Source organism: Danio rerio, chromosome 25, assembly GCF_049306965.1.
Source record: "Danio rerio strain Tuebingen ecotype United States chromosome 25, GRCz12tu, whole genome shotgun sequence".
In the NCBI taxonomy this organism is placed as follows: Eukaryota; Metazoa; Chordata; class Actinopteri; order Cypriniformes; family Danionidae; genus Danio; species Danio rerio.
The window spans coordinates 38,232,773-38,247,221 of record NC_133200.1 but is presented as its reverse complement, the minus strand read 5'-3'; the positions used below and the strand labels follow the sequence as shown (position 1 = coordinate 38,247,221).

At 40.3% G+C, this 14,449-nt stretch overlaps 1 protein-coding gene across 12 annotated transcripts in view; it reads left to right on the top strand.

Moving 5' to 3' along the window:
* The first annotated feature begins 1 nt into the window (after position 1).
* lrrk2 (leucine-rich repeat kinase 2) overlaps positions 2–14,449 on the top strand; it is a 62,136-nt gene continuing 47,688 nt past the window's right edge. For 6 of the 12 annotated variants that reach the window (XR_012399906.1, XR_012399904.1, XR_012399905.1 and 3 more), the window contains exons 1-17: positions 2–372; positions 557–636; positions 1,225–1,260; positions 1,676–1,773; positions 2,327–2,418; positions 2,517–2,654; positions 4,028–4,162; positions 4,624–4,755; positions 4,840–4,959; positions 6,298–6,467; positions 6,566–6,639; positions 7,888–7,994; positions 8,314–8,443; positions 9,716–9,840; positions 10,002–10,129; positions 12,805–12,949; positions 13,307–13,446. Coding sequence is in view for 8 of the 12 variants with exons in the window: in XM_073942108.1 (XP_073798209.1) it covers positions 165–372; positions 557–636; positions 1,225–1,260; positions 1,676–1,773; positions 2,327–2,418; positions 2,517–2,654; positions 4,028–4,162; positions 4,624–4,755; positions 4,840–4,959; positions 6,298–6,467; positions 6,566–6,639; positions 7,888–7,994; positions 8,314–8,443; positions 9,716–9,840; positions 10,002–10,129; positions 12,805–12,949; positions 13,307–13,446 (2,058 nt within the window). In the remaining 4 variants the exon portion in view is untranslated. 12 annotated transcript variants of the gene reach the window in all.

Here is a 14,449-nt window from a genome sequence, read left to right as displayed (position 1 = left end):
TGAATTGTTTTGCAGTCATATGATTCATAACGCAGCCTGGACTACACAGGCGCCAACATGACCGAGATTTCTTCCCTAAACCGCAGAGTATCACACCAGGAACTCAATATTAGTTAGTCAGGACGGCATAAATATGGCAGAGCCTCTGTGTGAAATCTGCGGGGATGTTAATGTGTCAACATGGAGGATCAGAAAGTGCCTTTAAGTTCAAGTTTGATGTCAGAAACTCGGAGATCATGGCAGAAATAGAGGAGTTGTCCATCAGACTGAAGAAGCTACTGGTGAGGTTGAATCTTCAGGATGGGAAGCAGCTGGGGACAATGGTGCAGATCATAGAGGATCTCCTGTTCCTGTCCCATACTGAGCACTGTGGTGAGTCCTGACCACTCCAAAATGTGCTTTATTTACATTTCATGATGCGTATAATGCATGGATACAGTCATATTGACAGCAATGCAACATTCAGAGACCTCAATTGGTGTGTGTGTGCCTTTTTTTCCCCAGCGAGACATCTGCTGGGTTATTTTTAGACTTGTGTTCTTCTTTTGTCCTGCAGTTGAGCTGTTTGCGGATCAAAATGTCCATGTGCCTGTGTTGCTGAAATGCAGCGAAAGCGCCAGCATCAAAGTTCAGCAGGTACTGTAGCCACTTCAAAACATGTGACTTTTATTTTGTTAAACAAAAAGAGATATTGAGAAGAATGTTCACACTGCTCTTATTCATATTGAAACTGGAAGGGAACTGAAAGGGAATGGCTTTATTAATAATTAAAAAAAAATATGAATTATAAGTCAGCAGCAGGGTTTTTGATTTTATTACATGCTCTTAGAATAGAAAAGATTCGGTTCGCAGTAAAACAAAAGCCAGTGTCACCGACTCGGTCCCAGTCATTCCCCTCGCTGGCCAGCAGAGGCCGCCATCCCCGGACTTCTAGCATTACATCATCCACCTAGACTAATTGTGCACACACCTGATCTGAATCCCGTTAACGATCCGCGCTCCCTATATAAGCCACACTCAAACACCAGTTCATTGCGAAGTCTTGTTCAGCCACGGTCAACACTTCTGAGCGTTATTCACTGCCTGATCTTCTGTGCATTACCCCGGACTGGTTCTGACTCTGAGTTGCCTTCTGCCTGCCCTCGACCCACGCTTGTTATACGGACTCTGAACCACGCCGCCTGCCACTGATCCATGCCTGGTAAATCACTCTGTGTCTGTCAGCCGCCAGCCCCACGATCTATGTTGAATGCTGTTGATGTGAGTTCGCACTTTAGTGCGTGTTGTATGTTTGTGATTGAACTGTGTCTTTTAAATACTGCAAAATGGATCCCTCCGTGTCAGTCTCCTCGTTATAGCCAGATATTAAATATTTTTAATAATTAATATTATTATTTAATGTGTTTTTAAAATATTTTTATTATAACTTTTTGCATTCATCCTTGTGTCTTCTGCACATTTTGTCTGTAAAGTGCCTTGAGATGCTACTTTTAAAGGTGCTATCTAAAATAAAGTTTATTATTATTATTAATAATATTTGAGGAGATCCAACTATCTTTTTTTTTTTTTTTTTTTTTTTTTTTTTTTTATTTAATTTTTTATTATCTTAACTCGGAACAATAATGGTGATTTCGTGTTAGTAATTGCGAGTGATTTATTATGCTGCTCATCCTAGGTTGGCTGGTCTCTGCTGTGTCGGCTGATGGAAATCTGTCCCAACACTCTGGATAATCTGGCCAGACCGGTGGACTATGAATTTATAGATGCACACAAGTAAGTTGGAGTGTAATATTTTTAAGCATGTGCATGCATTCCAGGGCAACACGGAGGCTCCGTGGTTAGCGCTGTCACCTCACAGCAAGAGGGTCACTGGTTCGAGTCCCGGCTGGTTAAGTTGGTGTTTCTGTGTGGAGTTTGCATGTTCTCCCTGTCTTGGTGTGGGTTTCCTCGAGGTGCTCCGGTTTCCCCCACAAGTCCAAACACATGCCCTACAGGAGAATTGGGTAAGCTAAATTGTATAGGTGTGTATGGATGTTTCCCAGTACTGGGTTGCAGCCAGAAGGGCATTCGCTGTGTAAAACATATGCTGTAATAGTTGGCGGTTCATTCCGCTGTGGCAATAGGGGGCCTAAGCCAAAGGTGAATGAATGAATGAATGAAATTGAGCAAAAACTACAGATTTATCAGAGAGATTTAATCCGGGCCAGTGTCATGAACAAATAACTGCATGAAAATAAGTTCTTTGTAATTGTTTACATCTCGTAATTTGTAAAATTGCAGCTGATTTTTAATTAAGCGACTCTTTTTGATGCATGTTTGTTTATAGGCAGATTCTGAAGGTGCTTCACGAGTACCATAATAAAGACGCCAAGATGATGATGGTGGCCCTGAGAGCTCTGGCTCTGATGCTGAAGTCAGGCAAGTCTTGTTTCTACATAACGCCTGCTATTTCGTTCATTAAAGAGCAGCGGTTTCTGAAAGTGTTTTGATGGAGGTGTTTGATGTTTGTGGCTCAGGTGAGATCAAGATGCAGGTTCTGGATGAGGAGGAATGGGATGTGTTTTACTCGATTCTGGAGGCCATGAAGTCATTCAGTGACAGAGAAGAAGTTCAGCTACAGGGATGTACAGCTTTACAACCACTGCTGCAGACAGGTGACCAGGATTAGTTATTCAAATTTGAAATGGTGATATACACTTACCAGACACTATATTAGTTACACTTTTCTAGTACTAGGTTGGACCCCTCATGAGCACGCCTCCTCATAAGGAGTTACAAACTAGACTAGAGCACCATCTCCTGTTAAAAATACTAGCCTAGAGCGTGATCTGCTGTTAAAAGTAGCCTAGTGCGTCGTCTGCTGTTAAAAAAAACTAGCCTTGAGCGTTGTCTGCTGTTAAAACTAGCCTAGAGCACCATCTCCTGTTAAAAATACTAGCCTAGAGCGTGATCTGCTGTTAAAAGTAGCCTAGTGCGTCGTCTGCTGTTAAAAAAAACTAGCCTAGAGCGCCGTCTGCTTTTAAAACTAGCCTTGAGCGTTGTCTGCTTTTAAAACTTGCCTAGAGCATTGTCTGCTGCTAAAACTAGCCTAGAGCGCCGTCTGCTGCTAAAACTAGCCTAGAGCGCCGTCTGCTGTTTAAAAACTAACCTTGAGTGTCATCCGCTGTTAAAAATATTAGCCTAGAGTGCCATTCACTGTTTAAACTAGCCTAGAACATTGTCTGCTGTTATAAACTAGCCTAGAGCGCCGTCTGCTGTTAGAAGTAGCCTAAAGCACCATCTGCTTTTAAAACTAGCCTAGAGCGTCGTTCGCTGTTAAAAATAGCCTAGAGCTCCATCTGCTGTTTAAAAACTAACCTAGAGCCCCGTTTGCTCTCAAGAAAATTTGCCTAGAGCGCTGTCTGCTGTTTAAAAACTAACCTTGAGCGTCATCCGCTGTTAAAAATATTAGCCTAGAGTGCCATTCACTGTTTAAACTAGCCTAGAACATCGTCTGCTGTTATAAACTAGCCTAGAGCACTGTCTGCAGTTAAAAATAGCCTAGAGCGCCATCTGCAGTTAAAACTAGCCTAGAGCGTCGTCTGCTGTTAAAGTAACCTAGAGCGCCATTAGCTATTAAAAAACTAGCCTAGAGCGTCATCCGATGTTAAAAATAGCCTAGAGCCCCATCTGCTGTTAAACTAGCCTAGAGCGCCATCTGCAGTTAAAACTAGCCTAGAGCGTCGTCTGCTGTTAAAGTAACCTAGAGCGCCATTAGCTATTAAAAAACTAGCCTAGAGCGTCATCCGATGTTAATAAATTAGCTTAGAGTGCCATACGCTGTTAAAACTACCCTAGAACATCGTCTGTTTTTAAAAATAGCCTAGAGCACCATCTGCTTTTAAAAATAGCCTAGAGTGCCATCTGCTGTTTAAAAAAATAGCAAGAAGTTGAACAGTATGTGTAAAATTGACACTCCTACTGTAAAGTAAAATGTCATATCATGAATAGTGTCAGTTCTGCCCATTTGACCTGTGTGATTTGTTAGTTTCTGAGTATCACCTGGCGGAGTTCATCGAGAAGAAGGACCATGAGGTGGTTTTGAACGCGCTCGGATGCTTTATGGACAGTGAAAATGTGGTACTTGAAGCTCTGAAGGTCCTCATACCACTGGCTGATCCAGGTATAACACACTTTTCAAAAGCATTTTTGTAATCATCAGTGTCTTCAAAACCCTTTTTTTTAATATGGTTTTTTTACAGTATACAATTTTTGGTCCCACTTTATATTAAGTGTCCTCAACTATGTACTTGAATCAAAAAAATATAGTGGGACCCTTTTTTTTTCACAAACTGTTGGTTACATACAAGTATATTGCACATTACATTACAAGCATACATGGGAGAGTAACAACAACAAAAGACAGCCATGATGCCTAAAAAGTTCAAATAAAATAAGTAATGATGTACAAAAAAACGCAGTTATTACAGCAACTGTGATCATCCAACACTATTTGCAGACTTGCCAAACAACATCTTTTTTTTTTTTTTTTTTTTTTTTTTTAACTAAGTGCTCAAAAACATGGTCTTTCCTTTCCTTAATAAAATGAGCTGTATTTAACAAGCTTGTTTTTCTTGGTTCCAGCCAGCAATGTTGAGACCCTGATGTCCAAAACTGTGAAATGCCATAGTCTAACATGTCGGGCTATGAACACGTGGCTGGACTCTGAGGCGATACAGGAGGCTGGTTGCTGTTTGCTATGGAAATTTACATCAAGTAAGTTCAAATGATGCTCTTCTGACATCATTTAGAAAGTACTACTTAGTTTGGATAATGTTTTTAAATTATTTTGTTTAACAGAGGGTTACTATGATATGCTGGTGCTGAACGGTGTCCATAAAGTGGCCGTGAAGGCATGCGTCTCTTATCCTGACAATGCCACATTGCAGACCGCAGCTCTTTCCTGTCTGAGTGCCCTTGGTGAGTCAACATAATGAATTTGAACATGATAGCACCAATTAAATTTAGAACCTGGCTCTCCGCTGGAGCCTTTAGAGCTCACGCTCAACATAAATGATGTACTTTTGGGTCAGTGTATAGCTTACATTCTAACTTTGCTAAAAAAATAAATAAATAAACATCTTTTGAGACTCCAAAAGCACTGAATCATTAGGGATGTTGCTAGAATGAACCTATAATAAGCCAATAAATAAATATCTGTATGGGTTTTGGGTATTATGTTTATAAAATTTTACTTAGCTTAGTAATATCGTATAACTAAGTGTTATTTTCCTAAATATCAGAGCATGAGATTAATCACAAATGTGTTCATATGCAGTCAATGACATTTTAGACACAATATTGTAATTTTGTTTTGTCGATTAAAACATTTGAATGTCTCAGATTCCTTCCTGGATTACTCCTGTATTTAATACTGATAATGCAACAGTGCAGATCACAGCTTTTTCCTGTCCGAGTGCCTTTGAGTAAATATAATGAATTTAAACATGATGGTACAACATAAATGGAGAACCTGGCTCTCCGCTGGATCCCTTAGAGCCCACACTTAATACAAATGATGTAATTTGGGTTCAGTGGACATCCCTTACTTTGCAAAAAAATAAATAAACATGAATTTAAAAGCACTGAATCCATTAGGAATCTAGTTAGTGAGCCTATAATTCCAGTTATGAAAGCAAATAAATAAGTGTGTGTGTATATGCATGTATGGATTTGTTTTATTTTTATAAAATTTGACATGGCTCAGTAATATTGTAGTGCAGACTGCAGCTCTGTCCTGTCCAAGTGCCCTTGGTGAGTCAATATTATGAATTTGAACATGATAGCACAACATAAATGGAGAACCTGGCTCTCCGCTGGATCCCTTAGAGCCCACATTGAACACAAATTATGTATTTTTGAGCCAGTTGATAGCTACAAACATGTTTCGAGACTCCAAATGCACAGAATCATTAGGAATTGAGTCTATAATTCAATTATCCACTAATAAAGATGGCAACTTGCTGCTGTTCTAAATCATTTTAGGCATTTTTATTGAATTGCTTTAATCAATGAATCAATCATTTGGATTTGTCGCCACCTATAGGACGTTTTAATTTGTACAATTAATTCTCACTGAATAATTGATTTCAAGACACCTTGATGATTAAACTTTACGCTTTACTTACAATGATAAACCTGAATTTTTAGTGTTTGTGTTTGCCTGAAATAAAGCCTAATCATTTGAGGCCTACTTGTCTTTCGAAGGCCTCCATGCTCATGTTTTTTTTTTTTTTTTTTTTTTTTTCCCCCCCTCAGCGGAGTGTATTGTACAAAATGGAGGACTGGATGAAGAGTGGAATGAGGAGGACGAGGAGGAACAGAAAGTTCTGGTAAAGAAAGAAGCCGCTCAGGCGGAGGAGATGCTAATCTGGAGAGAAGCCTGTTATACAGCTTTTGAAAGACATGCTGAAGACGTCAAAGTACAGGTGACATGTTTTAGCCTACAAGATAATATCTTAGCATCTCATTCTTTTAATTATACTATAATTGCTAATTCAAACTCTTTTTCTGGTTGTTTTATCAGGAAGCTGCATGCTGGGCTTTAAATAGTTTGCTTCTCCATTGCAACACATCCAACAATGTGGAACTGGAAGGAAGGTTAGCGTTCCTTAATGTCATGCGCTACATTACAGATTTGCATTCAGGAACTTGGCCTGTTATTTTAAACAAAACAATATTTAAAAGACATTAGCAAGCTTTAAATTGAGGGTGAAGTAAATAGACAAAAACTTTAACATTTACAGCATGTTTGGATACTTTTTAAACTTGAATTAACCTAGTATAGCATGAAATAATTTGTAGCTAACATGTTTCGTTGTTGTTGTTTAGTGTGGTGCTAGAAGGGCTAACTATATGGTATCATGAATTAACACGTTGCTAGCAAGTTTCTAACACATTCTAGCATGCTGGTACCATGTTTAGTATGCTGTTAGAAGGTTTAACTGCATTTTAACATTTTCCTTGCATGTTTCTATAAAGTTTACCATAAAGCATATATGAATTAACATGTTTTCACATTTTTCTGACATGAAGTAGCATGTTGCTAGTGTGTTTTGACCTGCCATATTAACATGTTTTTTTTTTTAATAATGTTTGCAAGTCTCTTAGCATGTTTATTATAGTTTTTAGCATGTTTTAACACATTGGTAGCATGATTTAATGTGTTGTCAGCAGTTTGCTAACACATTTTAGCATGTTGGTAGGATGTTTAAAATGCTACTAGAAGGTTTAATTGTATGTTTGCATGGCTTCACATTTTCCTTGCATGTTATTAACATGTTTTAAGATACTATGTTGCCAGCTTTTTTTTGACATTCTCATGTTTCCATGAATTAGCATGTTTTCTTATAACGTTTGCATGTCTCTTAGCATGTTTATTATAGTTTTTAGCATGTTTTAACCCTTGGTTAATATCATTTCGCAAATTGGTAGCATGGATTTGCATGTTTCAACATGTTGCTAGCATTTTCCCAGAGATGGGTTGCAGCTGGAAGGGTAACCGCTGCGTAAAAACGTGCTGGATAAGTTGGCGGTTCATTCCGCTGTGGCGGCCCCGGATTAATAAAGGGACTGAGCCGACAAGAAATTGAATGAATGAATTAATGTTACTAGCATGGATTAAGAATGTAGTAGTGCTTTTGTTTAACATTTCACTAGCATGAATTAAATCCATGTTCTCATGTTTCAAGCAATTTTTATTTTTATTTATTTTTTTAAAATGTAACCAATGTCTTATGTTTTGGTAAACTATTAAAACCTGGGCCAAGTCTCTGACTAAGGATCATGCGATGATATACAAATGTACTTGGTCATATGTTAATGAGCTGCTTTTGTTCTCACACACAGGCCTCCTCTTCATACGCTCATCATGGCTGCGATGCTTTTGCACTCATCCAGCGTGAAGGTTTTCCAAGCTGCTTCCTCTACACTGCGCACGCTAATACAGCGCCACTGTGAGTTTCACACACTTTTAAAGCCTGCATGAACCTGAAGTTGCTGAGACTTTTATTTCAGTATGTTGATGTACTTCCAGCGGAATCTGAATATTGAGTAGGGGGCGGGGCTTTCTTTAGCACATCGATCCCTCATAACAAACTAACAGTAAGAGGGGCGGGGCTTAGAACATTCTGCCTAAAGTGTGAAACTGTCATCATCAGAGAGCCAATGCAAATCAAAAGCATATGCTCAGATTTCGATTAAAGATTACCAAAATAAGTTTTGGACTTTAAGTGTAGTTTAGAAATGGCTTATTCTGTGTTTTTGTGCCTGTAGGCAGGATAAGATCTCCACTACTCTCAAATGGCATTCATTTCAACATCGTGGAGCTGATGCGGAAACACCCTAACTCCAGCGCTGTGTGTGAAAGTGCCTGCAAACTAATTCACACACTCTTCCAGGGAGCGTAAGCACACACACACACACACACACACACACATATATTTGTGACTTATGAGGACTCTTCACAGCTAAACAACTTATTATATGGCCTTGCCCAACCACTAAACCCGAACCTCACAGGAAAAGTGGCAAATTTTACATGTCACAAGACCTCGTTAAGCTATATTTTAACAGTTTGGGTTACAAGGACACAAAGCATGTCCTCAAAGCGCCTTAAGAGTACAACCAGCTCATACCTATCATTAAACACTTGTGTCCTCATAAACCACAAACCTGAACACACATGCTTGAATATATGATTTACAAGGTCTCTGCACAGGCGTAATGTATTTAAAACTCTATACACTGCTTATTATATGGCCCTGCACCATCCCTACCCTTAAGCCAAACCCTCACAGGAAACGTGGCAACTTTTACATCAAAAGTTGATGTTAAGGCCCTATGTTAAGTTAGATTTTAGGCTTTTGAATTACAAGGACGCAAGTCATGTCCTCATAAACCACCTTAAGAGTTCAACCAGCTCATACCCATGTCAATATACAATTTTGTGTCCTCAAACCTGAACACACACACTTGTGTATATATGATTTACAAGGTCTCTTCACAGGCGTAATGTATTTAATATTCTATACACTGCTTAATATGTAAACCAAACCCTCACAAGACACGTGTAGCAAATTTTGCATGTCAAAAGACCTTGAGGACGATTTTTGGCTTTTTTTTCGGGTTACAAGGACATAAGACTTGTCCTTAATAATCATATTAATAGAAAACAACCCGCTCATACCCATGCCACTATACAATTTTCTGTTTTCATAAACCACATATACCTGAACACACACACACACACACAAGCACGCATTGAATATATGACTTGTGAGGACTCTGCATAGGCGTAATGTGTTCAATACTGTATATACTGCAAATTATATAGACCAATTTGAGGGATGTAAACAAAAAAGGTCCCAAAGTATTTCCTGTTTTACATTTTTAATGTCAATAGCTTCTGAGAATCCAAAAAGTGGCACATATTGATAAATGATGTTATAATAGCAGTTTTAACATTAGTTTATGATTGAATCTTCTCTTGTTACTGTTATAAAATAGTTTAAGTGGAGAATGTTCATGGCATAATGGCATGAACACATTGAAGTAGTCTATTGCCCTGCCCAAAAATTGTGTCCTCAGACCACATAAACACACACACTTTTCCATCTCTGCTCAATGAGGGATTCATATGATGAAGACTCTGCTGTAATAATAGTGTAATCATCAGGAGGGCCAGTCTGGACGACGGGTTCCTGATTCTCAGTCAGATCCTCATCGCTCTGAAGACTCACAACTTCCTTCCTGAAGTTCAGCTGGAGGGTCTGCGAGCAAGTTTAGTTCTTCTTAATCCAGGTGAAATGTCTGCCCATGTCCTGGTGGCCGTGAAATGAAATTGAGCTTTGGTGTTGTTTGTTCATTAATAGACCACATGCTAGCCACTTTCTAAAACATACTGCTAATAGTTCATCAAATTGCGATGCCTACACGATTTCTGCCTCTGTGTGTGTGTTCAGACAGGAGTTTGAGAGAGCATGGCGTCTCGGTGGCAGATCCTGATATGGTGGACGTTTCTCTACAGGTGTTGAAGAACCAGTGTGTCCTAGAGGGAGCTCACACTGTCTATCTGCAAGCACTTAATAGGGTAAATACTTTCTTGCAAGCTAAAAAGTAGCTTAACGTTTAAACTAGGGCTTAATCTCATGCTCAGAACTTAAAATCACAATCAGGGCTGACGCATCCATTGAGGCGACCTAGGCGGCTGCCGAGGGTGGTGTCCGCGATACCTCCCTTACCACCTGCATCCTCAGTTATGTCCGCGACACCTCCCTCACCACCCTAGTCCTCAGATATATTCGCGCATAGACGACAGAATAGAGAGGGTGGCGGCAGCAACACCTCCATCAGCACCCGCGTGTCTTCAGTTACATCTGCGCATGGGGCGGCAGAATAGAGGTCTGCGACACCCGTGCATGCTCAGTTATATCTGCGCATAAGGCGGCAGAATAGAGGTCCGCGACACCTCACTTCATTTTCATAACCGGTCACTTTCGTTTTCACAGTGGGCTTGAGGGCGGCGTGATCGTCCTCTGCCTAGAGCGGCAGTTCAGCTTGCTCCGGCCCTGATCACAATGAAATCAAGTCGAACAATATTATATAAATAGCTCTTAAGTGGCTATTTAAAATATTTTAAATGTTTTATATTTTGTTAATGACATACAGTGTCTGTATGCAACGGTTTTGCTGCATGTGAAATGTCCCAAACTATTTTTTTTAACTTTCCAGAATTGGCAAAAGTTTTTTTTTTTTTTTTTTTTTTTTTTTTTTTTTTTTTACTCAATCAAAACATGTTAAAAAAAACATTTATATGTTAAATATGCATTAAAAACAGTCAGGATAAAGTGTTATGTAAATTCGGACCACGAGTCCATGTATGGACATCATTTTTCTCTGAGAGTACATCATATCAGAAGATCATACTAAGGTTTTATTCTAATTAGCTTCCAATAAGCCCAAATGGCAAAGAGAAATAAATGCATGTAAAAATAAAACCTTGAGCCTTAAGAGGTTAAAGCAACTGCATGAAATGATGTAAATCTAAGGCTGCTTCCACACCTGTGAATGGATTCAGTTGTTCCGAAACAGAGATTACAATTGTTACATTGTTGCTCTTGGAGCGGTTCGCTTTCACACTGCAAAGTTTCTAATCGGACCAAAAGAGCTAAAGCAAGTCACGTGCGAGTAAACTCTCCTCACATTGGTCAGAGTGTCAGGGTTTATTTTGCCGCGTCCCGCTCAGCTGTCAGGAGAGGTGGTGATTTGGTGGTGATTGACAGGGTGCACGCGCGACGTGTCTGAGGAGAGATGCGGTGGGGAGGGGTGAGTGGGGTGCGCGACAATGCCTATTTGAGGACCGGGAGGGAGACGCGAGATTACCGGGAGATCATCACTCGTTTGCGGGCATACGGAGACTCGCGAAACTTCCCGCCCTACTCATAATTCTCTCTTCATATAGCCGTAAGCCTATTACATATCCATAAACGCTGTGATATAACCGCGATCGGATCGCTTTCTCACTGCAATCAAACCGCTCAAGGGTTCCTTTCAATCGAGCCGAAACCACCTTACTCAAGCGATCTCAGAGATTACTTTGGCGCGGAACAGAGCGCGATTACCCTGTTCACATATGCCAAACGAACCGCACTAACTGGGCAAACGAGATGTGTTCCGAACCAAAAGTGTAGGTGTGAAAGCACCCTAAGACAGCAACATGACATTAGCCCCTTTCACACATGCACACCTTTCCGGAAAATTACCGGCAATTTTCCGGAAAGGTGTGTATGTGTGAACAGGCCCTTTTTGAAAATACCGGTAAATTCGTTCTGGCTTTTTTCTGAAAAGAGAAGTTGTAACATTACCGGTAGTTTGCCGGAATCTGTGCTGTGTGAAGGAAGATTGCAGGAAAGAGCGTGTGCATGTCTAGAACGTGCTGAAGTGAGACGTCTGCTTTAGCCAATCAGAACCAGTCAGACGCATTCACGTCCACGCGGTTTATGAGAATAAAAGCCTTTAAATATTTTCCCAGACACATTTAGCTGCTAGAAGTTAGTCAGATCACGTTTATATGTTCATCTTAATGCCAGCCGTGTAATTAATTATCGATGAGATGCTTATGATAAGCCGTTGTTTGTTTACCTTCAAGCTTTGCGTGTGCCCGAAGTTGTTCACAATACTGATCCATCCACAGAGTTTGTGATGTAGTCAAGTGTTTACAAATACAAGCGCAGCCGTTTCGAGCTCATTTCTGGTTAATGATGTCAGAATTTGCCGGTATTTTGGAATGGATGTGTGTGTGTGTGTGTGTGCTCTTTTTCCGGAAAAATTTCCGTAACGTTCTCGCCTGTGTGAACAGCGCTTTTTTTGAATTTGAATTTGAGCGCTTTTTTTTCCGGAAGTCGTTCCGGAAATTTTCCATATATTTACCGGTATCACTGTGTGAAAGGGGCTATTATGATTATTTATCATATGTTCGATTATTATTAATATCTCATAATCCTGATAATGAAATTTATCACAATATAGGACGACTTTTCTGAAAACGTTGATCAAGTCATTCCTGTCATGTGTGGACGAGGAGAGGAGAGGAATAAAATGTTGCGTCTCGCAAAGACAACACTGGCCATAAGAGCTATTTTAAAAACTTATGCATAACTAACATATGCGATAATATTTCTCACTTTATGTAGAACTTCTGGACCAATGTTTGATCACGAATGTAGAACTATAATAGTGCAGTAAATGTGCTGTATTTGTGTGAAGTTTATCAGCAGCGAGTCGATTCAGGAGTGTGGTCTCGGCGTCCTGGCAGCGCTAGCCGACAGTTCGGGAGCTGTAGATCTGATGTGCCAGCAGGGGGCGATAGACACCGTTCTGCACACGCTACAGATGTTTCCACAGGAGCGCGGTGAGTCCAGTCACTTCTCCATCTGTAGACAGCGTTCCCATGGAATGATAACATGTTTTACGGTTTGGAAAAGACTTCAAGCTTGGATTGTCTCCAGAATAAATCACTGTTATACAATAACTTGCCTAATTACCCTTTCTTTACACTAATTATCCTAGTTAAACCTTTAAATGTCACTAAGCTGAACACTAGTGTCTTGAATATCTAGTCTAATATTATTTACTATAATCATGGCAAAGATAAAATAAATCAGTTATTAGAAATGAATTAAAACTCATGTTTATGTGTCAAATCTCTCCGTTAAACAGAAATTGGTGAATGTATACGTTTAGCAACTGAAAGCCTTATCTTTGGCAGATATTCACTACTGGGGTCTGAGTCTCCTCTTCCACCTGATCTCTAAGAAGAAACTGTCTCGTATGATGGTTCCTGTGCTGGCGTCTGTGTTGGTCAGCTCTGTGCGGAAACACAAAGAGGACTCAGTCATGCTGCTAAAGGTAGTTCACTGCAGTTATCATTAGCACTAACTGGTTTCCTCATGTTAACCCCTTCAATCTGTTGTTTTCAGTTTAAATCAGGAGTAAACTGAGTGACTGCGGGTGCATTATTCCACTCAGAAAAGCTTCTTTTGGTCAAGCTTGGGTTTCTTTTTAAAGCATCACATCAGTGGAGTTTGATACTACGGTTTGTTAGAGAATGTGTATCCCTGCTGAAAAACTGCTTAAACCAGCCTAAGCTGGTTGACTGGTTTTAACTGGTTGACCAGGCTGGTTTTAGAGGGGTTTTGGCCACTTCCAGCCTGGTCTTAGCTGGTCACGCAGGGAGAGCCTTGACCAGGGTGCGAATTACAGGGGGGTTTGGGGTGATTGACACACTTAAGGCTTGATCCCCCTAGGAAACATCAAAACAAGATGTGTGGGGGGGTCTACCTTTTGAAACTCACTCTAATCTGTATTTTAAATGATCATTCATTCATTTTTTCTTTTCAGCGTAGTCCCTTTTATTAATCTGGGATTGCCACGGTGGAATGAACCGCCAACTTATGCAGCAGATGCCCTTCCAGCTGCAACCCATCACTGGGAAACACCCGTACACACACTTTCACACATGCACTACGGACAATTTAGCTTACCCAATTCACCTGTGCTGCATGTCTTTGGACTGTGGGGGAAACCAGAGCACCTGGAGGAAACCCATGTGAACACTGGGAGAACATGCAAACTCCACACAGAAATGCCAGCTGAGGCTCGAAACAGCGACCTTCTTTCTGTGAGGTGACAGCACTACCTACTGTGCCACCGGGTCGCCTTTAAATCATAATGTTAATAGGTAAAATAATAGCTATCCATTTGACCACCCCTATAACGGTTCATACCATAGTAAATGCATAATCGTGCCAGTCGGTCCATTCGAGAAAAGTCACTCAACAGTCTGAAACCGGCAGATTGAGCATGATAGACACCGTAAGTTCACAAGACATGGAGAAAACCACGTTTTCTG